At 39.3% G+C, this 16,673-nt stretch overlaps 1 protein-coding gene across 1 annotated transcript; it reads left to right on the forward strand.

Moving 5' to 3' along the window:
• The first annotated feature begins 1,888 nt into the window (after nucleotides 1–1,888).
• Nucleotides 1,889–15,585, forward strand: LOC115258620 (ABC transporter F family member 4-like). Its single transcript, XM_029858914.2, has 2 exons — nucleotides 1,889–2,800; nucleotides 14,829–15,585. The coding sequence occupies exons 1-2, from the start codon at nucleotides 1,990–1,992 to the stop codon at nucleotides 15,236–15,238; spliced, it is 1,221 nt and encodes a 406-aa protein (XP_029714774.2). The 5' UTR covers nucleotides 1,889–1,989; the 3' UTR covers nucleotides 15,239–15,585.
• The last annotated feature ends 1,088 nt before the right edge of the window (nucleotides 15,586–16,673 follow it).

Genomic DNA, 16,673 nt, shown 5'->3' on the forward strand with positions numbered 1-16,673 from the left:
TTATGGCTCAACGATCGCATTGGAACTTCAACTTAGTGTTCTTAGAGCATTTCCACAGTTATTAATTGAAGGGCTTTCTTTGCCTGCCATTGCATGAATTTGTACATTGTGTGGCAAGTACAATGGTAACACTATGCCCAGGGAATCGTGAAAATTTTCTCGACCGGAACGGGAATCGAACCCGCCGTCTCCGGATTGGCGATCCATAGCCTTAACCACTAGTCTTACTGGAGACCCCAGAACGCAGACATATTCAGACATATATCCGGGCTTTGACTTATAAAACAAAGTTTGAATAGTATTAAAGAAAACGCCGTTTTCTTGAAATAACTCTGCAGATTCTTCAAGAGGCTATTTATAAATTAGAAAACGGCCATCCATTTTTTTTGGCATAAATTAATTTAAACATTTATTACAAAATGTCGCCTAAGTCTTCGCGGCCCACCAGAACCGCGACCCATAGTTTGAGAAACGCTGCTCTAAGTTTCTTTCCATAGATGATAGATTACGACTAGATCTTGCATTCTAATACAGCAGGCACTTAGAGACGAACCAGCCAAGGGCTGAAAGCGTGGTTCAAAAAATCGTTTTTGCTCCACACCGCTTATTCGATTCGTAACCAGATTCTATGCTTTCTCCCAAAATTTGAGAGTAATTAATTAACCCTCGAACTGTCGCGTCTTTGACTACCTGCAGCGACATCGCGCTCACGCTGTGTACCATGTGCGTGCATTTTTCTTGGTGCATGTACTCAGTACACGACGCGACCGCTCCCGGGTTAATGAGGCATGCGATTTGAATGCAATCTTCGGCAAAGTTGTAGCTGATAGAGTAACCTAGAAGTTCCAAGTGTCAACTAACGCTCTAGGGCACTTGCGGTCGATTGAATGAAAAACATCGTTTTCCTATAGTAATTCCCATACAAACTTTGAAGGGCTTGTGCAGTCTCAATTTTCAACCAAATGAGCTCAAATTTTGGGAGAAGGCATAGAATCTGGTTACGAATCGAATAAGCGGTTAGGAGCAAAAACGAGTTTTTGAACCACGCTATAGTTATTTATGTGACGAGTTGCAAAAAGTTGATTTTTTCAGCACGAGTCGTACATTTATCCAACGAGGCTTGCCGAGTTGGAGAAATACGAAGAGTGTTGAAAAAATCGAGTTTTGCAACGAGTTCCATACACAATTTTATGCAATGATTTTTTTCATAATGCTACTCATTTGAGTTGCATGTTCATAATGCAACTCAAATGAGTTGCATTATGAACATTATGCAACTATTTTCTATTATGCAACTCATTTCAGTTGCATTATGAACCGGTACGGAAAAGTTGGTCATTATGATACTAAAATGAGTTGTATAAAATAGAAATTATAACACTGAATTGCATAAATATACATTGCCTGTCATTCTATCAAAGTTACCCAGTTTTACGGTACCTATAATGGTTGTTAATTAGGTTTTTGATGTTTCATATTAAAAATTTATCAACATATCGCATGATGCCCTTGTTGCTGTGTTAAGACAAAGTAGAAAGTAAACAAATTTGCAATCTTAAAATGAAATGAAACAAGAGTTAATATTGAAATTCTTATTTGCATGAATCAGCTTTCATGACTATTAGGGAGTTCCAAATTTATCATCTTTACATGTGGTGCATGTAAAGTTTTTGCCAAAAAAAATTATGGAAAGGCGGCTTTACTCTGTATGATTGCCAAGAAGCCTTTGCCTTGGTTGCGCTCTTACTGGGAATCACACATAAATTGTATATCTATCAATTGCAAACGAGACGCAGGGTAGCTACTTTGCTCCAACAGAAACCTATCGTCGGCCAGTTAATGAATGTGGAGAGGAAGTGTCGTTGCTTCCATGTAGCACTATATAAAAACTAACTGGCTAGAGTGTGACGCTCAGTCGATCGTGAATTCGCGTTGGCGCGCAAGTCTGATTGTGAGCTCCGACAGAGGAGAGTCCTCGACTTCGTCAGAATGAAGTTATTAATTGTCCTATGTCTTGGGACGCTCGTTTTTTCTGCACCAGCATCCCAGGAAAGAAGGAATATCGACTTCCTGTGGCAAAAAAATCAGGATGACGAAACACCTGCCTCAGTGCGGCCAGTTGAATCGAGCACCGTGGAACCGAAGGTTACGGCCACGAAAATAACCGACCCTCGTACATCTGTTCCAGTTCGGGAGGAAGAAGAGGAAGCAGATGTTCAAGAAGAACTACGGGAGCCCAGCCCAACAGCAAGTCCCTTAAACTCTGAACAAGCAGAAACTGATACTGAGTCGGATGTTAGTGATCATAGTGAACAGAATGAAGAAACTGGTGATGATGCTGATAGTGAACGAAATCAGGAAAGTGAAGATCAGACAGAAGCAAACGAAGTGGCAACAACGGAACGTGCGATAATCGATACCACGATAAGAGTGTACGACGAGGAGGAGGAAAATGGCAAAAGTGATCGGGAAGAAGAAGATCAAAAGGAACGTGAGCCACAAGAAGAACAAGTAGATGAGCAGGAACAGCAGAAGTCATCCGACCAGGAAGATGTGGAACGTGTTGAAGAACAGCAAACTGAAATGGATGATAGCTATCAATACGATGATGCTAGTTTGGAACATCAGCTTCAGGAAGTTCGTACCGAGGACCAAATAACCACAACGAAAGCTCCTGAGTCAAACACTGAAACAACAGTTTCAGATGTGATTACAGATGCAGGTTTTGCTGTTTCGATTAAAGGTGTAACCGTTGTTCTGGACAATGATACATATGAGAATTTAAATCCAGTAAATCAAGGTAAGTTTCGGACGTGTAGAAGTTATACCTATATACGCCTGAAATTATATCATGTTATTAGATTACAACTGATAGCTGAATTATCTGAGTGATTGATCCAGTGACTCTTTCATTGATTATTACTGTAATTCTTTTAATATTTCATGGGATTTCTTAATTCCGAGATTCATGTTGAGATTCCTTCTGGATTTTTTCAGTGATTCCTTCAAAAAATTATTCCGTGATTTTTTCATTGATTTTTTCTGGGCTTCCTTTAGGGTTTTTTTTTCGGGATTCCTTCAAGGGTTTTCCCCCTTTCTAGATTCTTTCAGAGCTTGTTTCTAGATTCTTTAAGAAATTCCTATCGGGATTCCTTTAGGATTCTTCTAGGGTTTTCTCCCGGAATGCCGGAATGTCAGGGATTTCTCCATGGCTTGGTTTACGGATTCTCTGAGATATTCTTATCATGATTTCTTAATTGAGCCCTTCCGAGAGTTTTCCAGGAGTTCCAGGAGGAGATCCCTTCACTTATTTCTGCAAAGACTCCTTTTAGATAAACCTTGGAGAAATTTTTCTTGATTCTTTCAGAAATATCTCTCCCGACTTCTTCAATGATTTTTCCCGGATTTCCTTTAGGAATTTTACTGAGGATTGCTTCAGGGATTTCTCCCGGAATTCCTTCGGGGAATCTTTCCGAGATTTTTTCTCGATTTCTCCAGAAATCTTTTCGGGATTGTTTCAGGAACTCCTCTCAAGATTCCCCACGGGATTTTTTTCAACATTCTTCAGAAAATTTTCCCGGAATTCTTGCGAGGAATATTCCAAGGGAGCCAGAAAATTCTTCGATAGTTGAAAGGGCCATGCAGGAAGTATGGGAAAATATGCTACAAGGGACAGAAAGTACGTCAATAATGAAAGTTTACAAAATAAAATTAGAGTCGTGAACATCCTTCAACTACCTACATTTTTGATGCGTAATTATATGCTTATTTCAAGACCATGCTTCAAATATTTTTCAAGATGAATCGTTTTTGATTTTTACTGGACAATTAAATTCTACAGGTTTCATAAATATGGAATTTTCTAAAATTCAAATACATTGCGTTCATTCAACCAATATTCATTGTTTTTACATGAATAGAAAGCTAAATATAATATGTAGTTTTAGGGGTTTTCGGTCTTTTCAGTCGGTAAAATCAGCGAAAACCATTTTACCTCTACATCCGACGGTTTCGGTTGTTTTATTCAACCTTCTTCGAAGACTAGAGGTCTGTTCCCTCTTAACCTTCACGTACCCGGCGCCCGACAACTCATTTCAAAATGCTTACATTTTATCAATTTTCATCCGATTTTTTTGAATTCGCCCTCAATTGATCGTAAATTGGTGCTAGTTTATTATACTAAAGTGGCCATGCAATATCCGGAACCATACCGGAGATATTCCGGATTGTACTGGGGTCAGGGGGGTTGCCAAAATGGCTCAAAGTGATTACACTCCGTCCTTATTTTACGTCCACTATCGGGGGGGGGGGGGGGGGGGGGTGGGCGTAAATCAAATTGGACGTAAAAAAAATCACAGTACTTACCTAATTTCGTCAAAATACCAATGTTAGATGCAAGTTTACCTTCTCCATGTGTTCAGCAAAGTTTGAGTACTGACCAAGGGCTATCATGTGTGGCCATTCACTGTTCGAAATTTTGACCTCAGATGGCAACACTGATCGATCTACATCAAATAGTCCATTATCTGGGGGTGTTGCTTCAAGGTACCGGTAAACGTAGTTACCAAGTAAAGTTTTAGACTTCCCTAACTCGTGATCCAAAGCAGATAGAAAAGTGCCGTCTTCGGCAAAGTTGTTCAGAAGGATAAGAACATTATGTTGATTTACCAATTAGTTGGAGATTTCGCCGCTAGGTGGCGCTAGTTATCAAGTGAAGTTTTAGACGTCTCTAACTCGTGATCCAAAGCAGATAGAAATGTGCCGTCTTCGGCAAAGTTGTTCAGAAGTATAAAAGCATTCTGCTGATTTACCAATTAGTTGGAGATTTCGCCGCTAGGTGGCGCTAGTTATCAAGTGAAGTTTTAGACTTTTCTATCTCGCGATCCAAAGCAGATATAAAAGTGCCGTCTTCGGCAAAGTTGTTCAGAAGAATAAGAACATTCTGTTGATTTACCAATTAGTTGGAGATTTCGCCGCTAGGTGGCGCTAGTTATCAAGTGAAGTTTTAGACGTCTCTAACTCGTGATCCAAAGCAGATAGAAATGTGCCGTCTCCGGCAAAGTTGTTCAGAAGTATAAAAGCATTATCTTGATTTATCAATTAGTTGGAGATTTCACCGCTAGGTGAAGTAGTTATCAAGTAGAATTTGAGACTTTTCTATCTCGCGATCCAAAGCAGATACAAAAGTGCCATTTTCGGCAAAGTTGTTCAGAAGGATAAGAGCATTCTGTTGATTTACCAATTAGTTGGTGATTTCGCCGCTAGGTGGTGGTAATCATCAAAGTGTAGAATTAGCAGTAGTTAAAATATACAAAAAAAAATAAAAAGGTGATCATCAAATAAAGTTCCAGACTTCCAAATTTTGGGGTCGAGAGTAGATAGAAAAGTGCCGTCTTCGAATACCTTGTTCAGAAGGATAAGAACTATTTGTTTATCGGTTGACCGTGATGCCTTCTGTATACGTTTCAAGGTGTATTAAGTAGTGAAGCAAAAAATATGAATGGAAAATTTCTTTTATTGTTCTCTTTCGTTTTAAATCCAGTGTTGACAGAAAATAAAAAAAAATAAACAACTTAATCGTACAACTGCCCTTATTTTAGTTAACCCATTCTCTCTTCATCGACCGAGCAATTTTTGGCAGCCAAAACAGTAACTGACTGCTGTTTGAAATGCTGATTATACCGAAGCGTCACTCTCCGCAAATCAGCCCGAAATTGCACGGCTCGTTCAACATCAAGGTCCTCATCCAAGGCCATGTCGCCCATCTTTTCTGCCATTTCAAGAAGTTCACCAAGCTTAGTCTGGTTGAATTCCTGCCCACATACCTCGCTTTCTTCTGCGTCTCCAAAATTTTCTTCCGATTCAATCAGTAACTCCATCAGTTCATCATCGTCAAGAGGGTTGTCGATCATCAGTTCCTCCAAATCTTTCTTTTCAAGATTCTCAAATCCTTCATTTCCTACAGCATGGCAGATTTTGAGGATTGTGGCATCCATATCTACTTCTGTTTCGTTCTTGGAAACACATGTGGGCCAAATTGCTCTCCAACATCCATTAAGCGTAGACCGTTTCAGTGCTTCCTTGGCAATCCCAATGAATCTTACGCAATCCTTCATTGTAAATTGCCTGCCTCTCTTCAACTTAGTGTTCTTTGAGCACTTCCACAGTTATTAATTGAAGGACTTTCTTTGCCTGCCATTGCATGAATTTGTATATTTTGAGGCAAGCACAGCACTATCCCCAGGGAGTCGAGAAAATTTTCCCGACCGGAACGGGAATCAAACCCACCTTCCCCGGTTTGGCGATCCATAGCCTCAACCACTAGGGTAACTGGAGACCCCATTTGCATGCACGTAAGCAGTATCTCATGCCATAGTAGGCTGGGAGTAAAAACGAGCTTTTTTTTTTTGATTTTGGTACTCGTGATTTGTCCACGCGCAGAAGTCGAAAAAAGCTATTTCAATCACCGTGTGAGTATCCCGGTGAAAATCGATTTTTTGAGATTTTTCATGTTTACATTTCTTAATGGTGTAGTTACTACCACGCATACGAAATTTTACATAGCGATCCGATCTGGAATTTGGGAATTGACCGATGAGAAACATGCTCATGAACAGGAAAAATGGACGATATTCAAGACTTCCTTGCGTGGCGTAACTCGTAGCTCTCGGATGCGATTTGTAATCATGTGAGTTTTTTTTTCAATGACCGAAGGATCTGAAAAGGAGGCCCTCGTAATATATTTTTGTGTAACAATGCACTGCAAATGAGGTGCATTACAACATTGTCGAACATTCGAATTGCCTATCTCACACCTGAATTGATATTTTTAACTTTATCTAAATCTGCATGGTCAGTGTTGCCAGTAATAACAGAATTTTTGTATCACAGTGTGAAATAACACACTGTAAATGAGGTGCACTACAACATTGTCGAACATTCAGATTGCCTATCTCACACCGGATTTGAGAGATTGAGCTTTATATAAATCTGCATGGTTAGTGTTGCCAGAAATAACAGAATTGTTGTATCACAGTTGGAAATAATGCACTGTAAATGAGGTGCACTGCAACATTGTCGAACATATGAATTGCCTATCTCACACCGGATTTCATATAGTGAGCTTTTTATAAATCTGCATGGTCAGTGTTGCCTGTAATAACAGATTTTTTATATTACAGTGTGAAACAATGCACTGTAAATGAAATGCACTACAAAATTGTTGAACATTCGAATTGCCTATCTCACACCGGATTTGAGATATTGAGCTTTATATAAATCTGCATGGTCAGTGTTGCCAGCAATAACAGAATTTTTGTATCACAGTGCGAAATAATGTTCTGTAAATGAGGTGCACTGCAACATTGCCGAACATTCGAACTGCCTATCTCACACCGGATTTGAGATATTGAGCATTATTTAAATCTGCATTGTCAGTGTTGCCAGCAATAACAGAATTTTTGTATCACTGTGCGAAATAATCCACTGTAAATGAGGTGCACTACAACATTGTCGAACATTCGAATTGCCTATCTCACATCGGATTTGAGATATTGAGCATTATTTAAATCTGCATGGTCAGTGTTGCCAGCAATAACAGAAGTTTTATATCACAGTGTGAAATAATGCTCTGTAAATGAGGTGCACTACAACATTGTCGAACATTCGAATTGCCTATCTCACACCGGATTTAAGATATTGAGCTTTATATAAATCTGCATGGTCAGCGTTGCCAGCAATAACAGAATTTTTGTATCACAGTGCGAAATAATGCTCTGTTAATGAGGTGCACTACAACATTGTCGAACATTCGAATTGCCTATCTCACACCGGATTTGAGATATTGAGCATTATTTAAATCTGCATGGTCAGTGTTGCCAGCAATAACAGATTTTTTATATCACAGTGTGAAATAATCCACTGTAAATGGGGTGCACTACAACATTGTCGAACATTCGAATTGCCTATCTCACACCGGATTTGAGATATTGAGCTTTATATAAATCTGCATGGTCAGTGTTGCCAGCAATAACAGAATTGTTATGTCGGAGTGTGGAACAATGTACTGCAAACGAGGTGTACTACAATATTGTCGAAAATATGAATTGACACCCATATAAGTTATGCTGAAAAGTCTGATATATTGTGCACATTCATATGTATATATTTAGCAATATATGACTATATTAGAACAGTGTTGCCATCTAAAAGTGTAAATAATAACAACCGAAGCTATCACTGGTTAGCTATTGTTGTCCTTTCATACTTTACAGAACATTATTTGTGTCTATTTAGAAAAACTATTTGATAATTTGAGCAATGATTGAAATGGACGTTAATCTAATTTTTGGACGTAAAAAAGTGGACGTAAACTAATTCGGCGTAAAAAAAAGTGGACGTAAAATAAGGTCGGAGTGTATTTCGTGTGTTGTTGTGTTTGAACCATCGATTTTCAGCGAATTTGTTGTTGCGAACAGTGAAACACAACTGCGATAACCAGATTTGAATTAGTTGACCCATCCGGATCCCCGTGACAGGTTCCGCGGGGCCTCATTTGAGACACTTCTGGTTTTCAACCGAAACATGCCGTGCGACATATCAATCTTCATGATTTCGAATGACTGAGTCAGAAACTATAGATCGAACTCTGTATCAACTGTATGACCCCAGTACAATTCGGAAAATCTCCGGTATGGCTCCGGATATTGCATGGCCACTTTTGTACAATGAACTTGCGCCAATTTATGATCGATTGACGGCGACTTCGAAAAAATCGGATGAAAATTGACGAAACGCCAGCATTCTGAAAATGAGTTGTCGGGGGTCGAGTACGTGAAGGTTAACAACGGAACAGACCTCTTGTCCTTAACCTTCATCCAACCAACGTACATTTTTCACCTTTGGAAAAGCACAAAAAGGGCCATCACTTTTTTGTTTTTCAATGGATTTTGATGAAATTTTCACAACTTCCCGAAAAACTCTTGTAGTTTATGATGCCGGGGACATGAGTGCCTGGTCCACATGGTTCCGGAGGTATTCCGGATTGTCTTGGGGGTACCAAAATTGGTCACATACTTTGCGCAACGTATATCTCAAGATCCCGGCGAATTTGATCAGCAGGTTAAGAACTAACTGGCAACGGTGACTTTGGTTCGCGATTCAGCCGCTAGGCGGCGCCAGTGTCAAAAATGTTCAAACCCTCATATCTTACAAACCTGATAGGATAGAATGATGCTGTCTTCGGCAAAGTTCTTCAGCAAAATCAGAACTATCTGATAGTAAATTCTTTGGTTTGGGATTTTTCCGCTAGGTGGCGCCTTGTGTCTGAAATATTAAAACTCGTATATCTCGATACCCTAATGAGGTACAAGTATGCCGTTTTCAGCAAAGTTGTTCAACAGGCTAAGAGCTATCTGGCAATGGCGTCTTTGGTTCGCCCAGGAATTCTTCTGGGATTTTCTCCAGGAATTCTTCCAGGAATTCTCCAGGAATTCCTCCAGATTTCTTCCAAGAATTTCCCCAGGAATACCTCCATGAGTTCCGGGAATTACTCCATGAATTGCTCTGGGATTTTCCTCAGGAATTCCTTTAAGAATTTCTGCAGGATTGATTTCTTCGAGATTTTTTTTAGGAGTTCCTTCAGGAATATTTCCGGGAATGTCTCCGGGAATTCCTTCCGGAAATTCTTCAGAAAATCCGCCAGGAAATTTCTTCAAGAAATTGTCCGGAAAATCCTCCAGAAATTCTTCCAGGAATTGCTCCGAGAGTTCCTCCAGAAATTCCTCCGGGAATTTCTTCAGGAAAACTTCCTGTTTTTTTTTAAATCCACTGGAAACTTTTTTTTTTCACTGGAAGCCCAGATCTTTGACCCTGTCAACTCTCTGCAGCGAGACGCCATCAATGTTGTAGTCAAATACGATTGGGTTCTTGATACGATGAAACGTCATTACCACAGATTTTGAAATACTGATGGTTAGCTTGTTCCGACAACACCACTCGACGAACAGGTCCAATAAACGTTGCAATTGATGACAATCCTCCAGAGTTGATACAACAATATAAAGCTTCAGGTCATCTGCATACACAAGTTTACATCTTGCTCCCAATAAGGCAGCAACATCATTGAAAAACAGAATGAAGAGCAAGGGACCCAAATTGCTCCCCTGAGGCACACCTGATGTGCTGGAAAACGGCTCCGAAACACAGGAATCAAGCTGAACGCGTAGAGTTCTATCAGACAGGTGTGACTGCAACCAGGCTTTAACTGTCGACGATGCTCCCAGACAAGAGAGCTTGCACGAGAGAATTTTGTGATCAATTTTGTCAAAAGCTGCTTTGAGGTCAGTACATATATATGATATCAACCTGTGCGTTTTGTTCCATTGCAGTTATGCAAGTTTGTGTAAAGTCCAACAAATTAGAAACTACCGATCTGCCAGGCATCAAACCGTGTTGATCTGAGGAGATGTATCCTCTAGAGCAGGCTAATACAGCTTGACTAATGATTATCTCAAAAAGCTTAGAAGCTGCAGAAATACTTGTTTTTCCTCGATAGTTATGAACATCTCGACGATCACCGGATTTGAATACGGGAAACATATACGACTGCTTCCACAAAGTTGGAAATTTACCCTGGTTAAAAGACCGAGTGAATATCACCGCAAGAGGTTTAGCCAAAGCAGCAACGCAGTGCCGAAGTATCGCGGCAGGAATGCAGTCCGGACCAGCTGTGAAGGAGTTTTTCAGCTTCCTCGATGCAGCAATAATCATCTCTTCGGATACCACAAACGTAGTCAGATTGTCAGATGTCCTGCGGTACATCACTTGCTGCACACTCCTTTTCCTGGTCGCTAGTTCCACTCTGTTCGAAGTGTTCTGCAAATAACTCACATGCTTCCACAGTACTGGTTGCCGCTCTATCACCAAGTCGCACATTAGAAGGAGTACTAGAGTTTTCCTTTTGCTGCTCACGAAACTCCAGAAGCTGCTGTGATGTCCTAACGCTAGTTTGCAGATTTCGTTCCCGCCCCTGCTGCGTAGAGTATGGCCGATCCACCTCCACTTTCGCTCCCGAATTCCTGTCGTTATCGGCTTTTGATGACATCGACGATGGAGCTCCACGTTGGAGATCCATTTGTGAGGCCACCATGCACGAATTATATATACCGCAGGCATCTATTGATGAAGACCTGCACCAGTGTTCTCCGCAAATATAACCATCTCTGTTGTACATATGTACGAAGAGCGAAAGCGATTTGTTTATTGTTTGAAACTGTTTGCCTATCGTACAGGCAACGCTTCCTCAACCACTTGTAGAGGAAGAACAATGCTACCTGGAAGGCGATCAAACGCGTCGTTCGCATTCTATTTGATACGACGGGTAACTACATAGAGGTAGATGCTCGAAAACGACTCACTTTCGCTCTTCGTACATATGTACAACAGAGATGGTTATATTTGCGATTTAGGGGAAGATGATATAGATCGATGAGATTGGAATTGAACCTTATGACAACTAAGTTGCCGGGTCATTAATTGGCTCGGTAGCTTAGTTGGTAAAGCACTTGTCTAGCGAATAAGGGTCATGAGTTCAAATCTCACCTGAGCTGTGGATTTTTTCCCAATTTAACCAATAATTTACCCATCTGTACATATGTACGTTGAGTTATTTGAATTTCATAATTTGACCACACGGATTGGTATTACCAAAAATTTGCACTTCAAGTGAGTCTTCAAAATTGATTGATTTGTCTTTATTTAAGAGCCTGGTCTTCAAAATGATACAAAGACAAAAATGGTTGTGCCTACTAAACCTTAAGTTTTAGGTGTCTTTGGCCTCTCTAGTTCAGCTGATCCAAACATCTTCTGCATAGTTTAATAAGCGCCTACAAAATGTTCTACAAAATTGTAGAAGAACGTATTTGGAGCAAGTTTGCCGAAGAAACATGTATTCTATCTGTTATGGTGCCAAACTTAGGTATATTTTTTATTAATGAATCATGTTTAGGGTGATCCATGAAATTCAGTTTTCTTACAATAAGCACTTCCGAACACTTTTAGAACTATCAACGACGCATATTTGTTTCCAAAGAGATCAAATGTTTTATATCTCATAGTTAAAAAAATATTGGATCGTACTCTGTTCTATTCATGGTGAAAGAAATTGATACCATTTTTGTTTGAAGCTTTTTATTGAGTTTTGAAAATACGATTATTTTCATGGAAAAGCAGTTATAACTTTAAAAATCGATTAGATACAGACTTGGTGTCTTCGACAAAATTGTGAGTTTTTGGATGCTCTGAAAGTGCTAAGTATTGCAAAAAAGTCAACGCATACAATTGCATAAAAACAGATTTTAATATGGAAAACGAAACAATGCAAGCAAATTTATCTCGTCTTTGTTAGATATATCAAAGTAGCTTGATAGATGGCCATCAATTTCGTTTTAGAGCCAATGTTTATTTATACTGGCATCATCATTAAGGCACAATGTTGACAAGATATGATAAATTGTATAACTTTGACAGGCTTTTACTTCAACATCAATATTTACCAGTGATTGACATTTTCACTATCCATGAATTAAAGGGATAAAATTAAAATTTTATTGATGGAAATTGGCTTACAAACACGCTAAGTGGAGTGCATTGACGGAATATACACAAGTTTGAACTATTTCGACATGGTTTATTCGATCTATCTAACAAAGAAGAGTTGATTTTGCTTGAAATGTTTCGTTTTCCATATGAAAATCTGTTTTTATGCAATACAATTTCAGGCGTTGAGCTTTTCGCAATATTTCGTTCTGAACACTTCAGCATCTAAAAACTCACATTTTTTTTTTCAGAGTTATTGCTTTTTTTGCACCGTATTCGACCCCCTGCAGAAATTTTTTGTCACACCACAATATGTTCCCACCAGTTTCAGCATACATTGGTTCGTTTCGCTGCTAGAAATTTTAAGCGTCGGTTACACTTTTTGGGTGGTGCATGGAATAATCGGTTTGTTTACTTGCTACTTTCTTTGGTGTTTGACGTGTGAACAAATATTTTAGACGATTGAACATTTGCACGGTAATCTAAAACGCAAAGCAAGATGCAATACAACTGAATATTTCTTTGAAAAAAAAACTCGTATTTTTTTAATTCGATAAAAAGCATCAAACAAAATAAGGTACCCACCCATATTAACTCATTTCTGAGATATGACTTTTTCAAAAAATGATTTTTTCGAAGAAAAAAACTATATTTTTTTTCCATAGAGATGGAACGTTGAGCTCTTTGAAGAAAAAAATTGTCGTTGATAGTTCTAAAAGTGTTCAACACAAAGTTTACAAGAGAAACGGATGAATTAAAACTTATTCTAAGAAAACTGATTTTCATGGCTCACCCTAACATCACAGACAAACAGACGTAACACTCTAATCATTCTCATCGTACACCGATTAAACGACCAATTTTAAAATGTGATAGTTGGCCGACGGGCCACCCGTGGCGCTTCCATCGGTTTTGTTCGAGTTTGACGTTTGCGCACTACCGCCACCTAGTTCATGGTTGGCCAAACTCAGTCTTTTTAGTATTGGGCGAACATGTAACCGTGACTTTTTTTCTAATTGGAAAGTGTTCGAAGTGTTACGTCTGTTTGTCTGTGCTAACATGATTCTTTAAAAAAATATGTGTCAGGAACCATAAGATATAGAATAATGTTTTATCGGCAAGCTTGCTCCAAAATCGTTCTTCTACAATGTTGTAGAACATTTAGTAAGCATACATAAAACTGTTAAAAATCAGATAAGCCAAACTAGAGGGACCACCCTATTTTCACAATGATGAGAAAAAGGTCGAAAAGTAAGAAGAAACTTTTCCAAAGATACCATGTTTCTAAAAATTTAAGGTTTAGGCACAAACATTTTCGTCTGCGTAAATACGGCTCTGAACCCATTATGCATCGGCCGCCATTAGGCTACCAAGATATCGGAAGCTTTCAACATTATCTACTGCTTGCCTAGCTACCGTGAAGCTGGAAGGATTGACCGTGTTTATATCTAACGATTTGGTCTTGTTGACATTGCAATGATGGTAAGACCTGCTGCCGAGGAGCGATCGGCAAGATCATCGAGCTTACTCTGCATATCAGAGCACCGGTTCTAAGTCATTTGGGTGAACTCTCCAACCAACCCCTGAAACTCCCTAGAACGCTTCCTAAATCCCGTAGAACACTTTAGGAAACCCTGGAACACCTCTATCATTTCCTGAAAAATAAATATGTAACACTCCTGAGACCTCCTGTAACTCTTTGAACACCCCTGGAATGCCCTGGAAACATAGAGTATCTTCGTGCCTGCTACACGATATACACGTAAATATGCAAAAGGGTCATCGGCAGACGAAGCTTTCAGTTAATAGCTGTGCAAGTGTTCATATAACACTAAGCAGCGTTTGTCTCACTTGGAACATTACTCCAGAAAGGAGATGAAGAAAAAGAGAATTGATTGATTGATTTATCTTTATCAGCCCTTGGCTGGTTCGTCTCTAGAAAAAGAGAAGGTAATTTTAAACAATGCAAAAGTTTTCATCTGGTGATCCTCCCAGTTAAGAAAGGTGTCACCTAATTATTTTTTATCGATTCCCCTACAAAGCTCATTTCGTAACAGCATTTTTTTTATTTAATTTTTAGAATTGAACAGTTTTCGTACCTTCAGCGACACTATTCTCACTCACTGGGCAGGCCTGCTATTTACTCCTTGTCAGTCACACTAAACTATTTTCTATTTTTATTTTCTATGGTATTGATGGCTGGATACTAAGATCTTGTTATTAATTTTCAGGACTACCAAGTTGGCCTCACGGTCCCCCCGTTTTCCCTGGCCCACACTACAACCACGGCCCTCCCCATCATCGAGGACAACACGGAGAGGGGCATCATCACGGGGGGCCACCAGCACTCAACTTTTCCGGGCCTCCCTTTGGTGCTGAGTTCAATGGACCTCCTCTTAATGAGAATCAGTTTGTTGGATCCCCACCGCCATGGGTGCAGCATGGCCACCATCACCGGTTCCATCAAGACCGTCCCCATAATCACAGGTATCACTTCAAAGGTCATGGTGCTTCCACGGGTTATCCTTTCCTGGACAACACGTTCCATCGAACCGCTGCACCGTGGCAATCGTGGCCCTCGACTACGTCTTCTTCGGAAGAAGTAACGCCCTCCAAAGTGAACGACCCCGCCGACCAGTGATCCAAACGGCCGTGAACTACATCGTTGATGATTGATCTTGACAAGATTATTTATGATACATACATATTACTAGGCTGTACCTCAATGTAAATGACTAATCAAGAATGGAATAGCGTGTTTGTTGGATGTTTGAATGCTGGATCAACTAATCAAATGGCGATCGCCTTCAACTGCGGAATGGTGTAAAACGCGACAAACTAGTTCAGTAGCGAAGCGGAAGGTTTAATAAAAGTGACCAGTGTAAGAGATGGAATGTTAGAGTTGGGTGAATCATGTATGTCAGCCCGCGTGGTGGATTGAACATGTGTACTGAAATGAAATAAATTAAAACTAAATCGTTTCAAGCAGGTGGCGTTTTCTTACTTTTTGGTTCGATTAATTTTGTCGTGGACATTTCTGGTTCAGTTACGCTTCGTTGGACTTTCAAGGCTTTTCCGCGTCGTTTTGATAGCGGTTTGCTATATAGAGCTTTTTGTGGTTAATAAATTTGATTCTTCGGAGGTGCAACGAATTGAAACTGTATATCGACCCGGGACGATCCTGTTTTGATGGAAATGCAATATCTTTTTTGGTTTCAAGCATTTTACCCTGGAGCCTTTCAGTCTAAAGCGATATGTGTTATTAATGCATGGTAGGTACCTCCACCCTTTCTACCCTAACCATAGAATAGCCGAAAATACGATACTCTTTTGGTATCGTTATATCGTCCCCTTAATGCTGAACTAGGTAACTCGAAAATAATAGTTTCAAGAAAAACGACTTTGAAAATTTACAATTTTTCATGCAGTTGTTCCAAAGGTATGGAGCCTTTAAAATAATATTTTTTTTTAGCATTGATAGCTTATTCAGCTTCTACTCTTTCTGCAACAAGAAAAAGTTTTGAACTTTTTTGGTTTAAACTTTTGATAAAAATAATAAATGGTTGAAAAATTGTCGAGTTACCTAGCTATAGCACTCAAATATACCACAAAATATCGACATTTTGAATGGCGCTTACGTCACTTTGCAGAATTACGGCAGTATTGATATCATTCTTTTCAGTTTTCTTGTTGCAGTATGCAAATTTAAAAGGGTTCACATATTGAAATTAACGTGTAATTACTTAATTTGCTAAGATGCCTGTTATATCACCACATGACACCCCAAAATGTTCATAAAATAATCGTCTACGAACAATCACAGTTTTAGCCAAATCAATACAAGTAAAATATTTTAAGTTTTTAGGCCTAAAATGAAAAAAAAAAAAAAAAAACATTAGTAGATTTTCAATCTACTAACAAAAGAAAAAGTAGTAACATTTCCACGTCCAAGCGTCCCATAGCTTTTAACCTGTGTGGCTGGAGCTGGAGTTACCTAGTTATAGCACTCAGTTTGTGTATTTTACACTGAGATACCTAGTTTTGAACATGGTGAATATTTTCGTTGTTTATAATCG

This window comes from Aedes albopictus, chromosome 2 (assembly GCF_035046485.1).
Source record: "Aedes albopictus strain Foshan chromosome 2, AalbF5, whole genome shotgun sequence".
In the NCBI taxonomy this organism is placed as follows: Eukaryota; Metazoa; Arthropoda; class Insecta; order Diptera; family Culicidae; genus Aedes; species Aedes albopictus.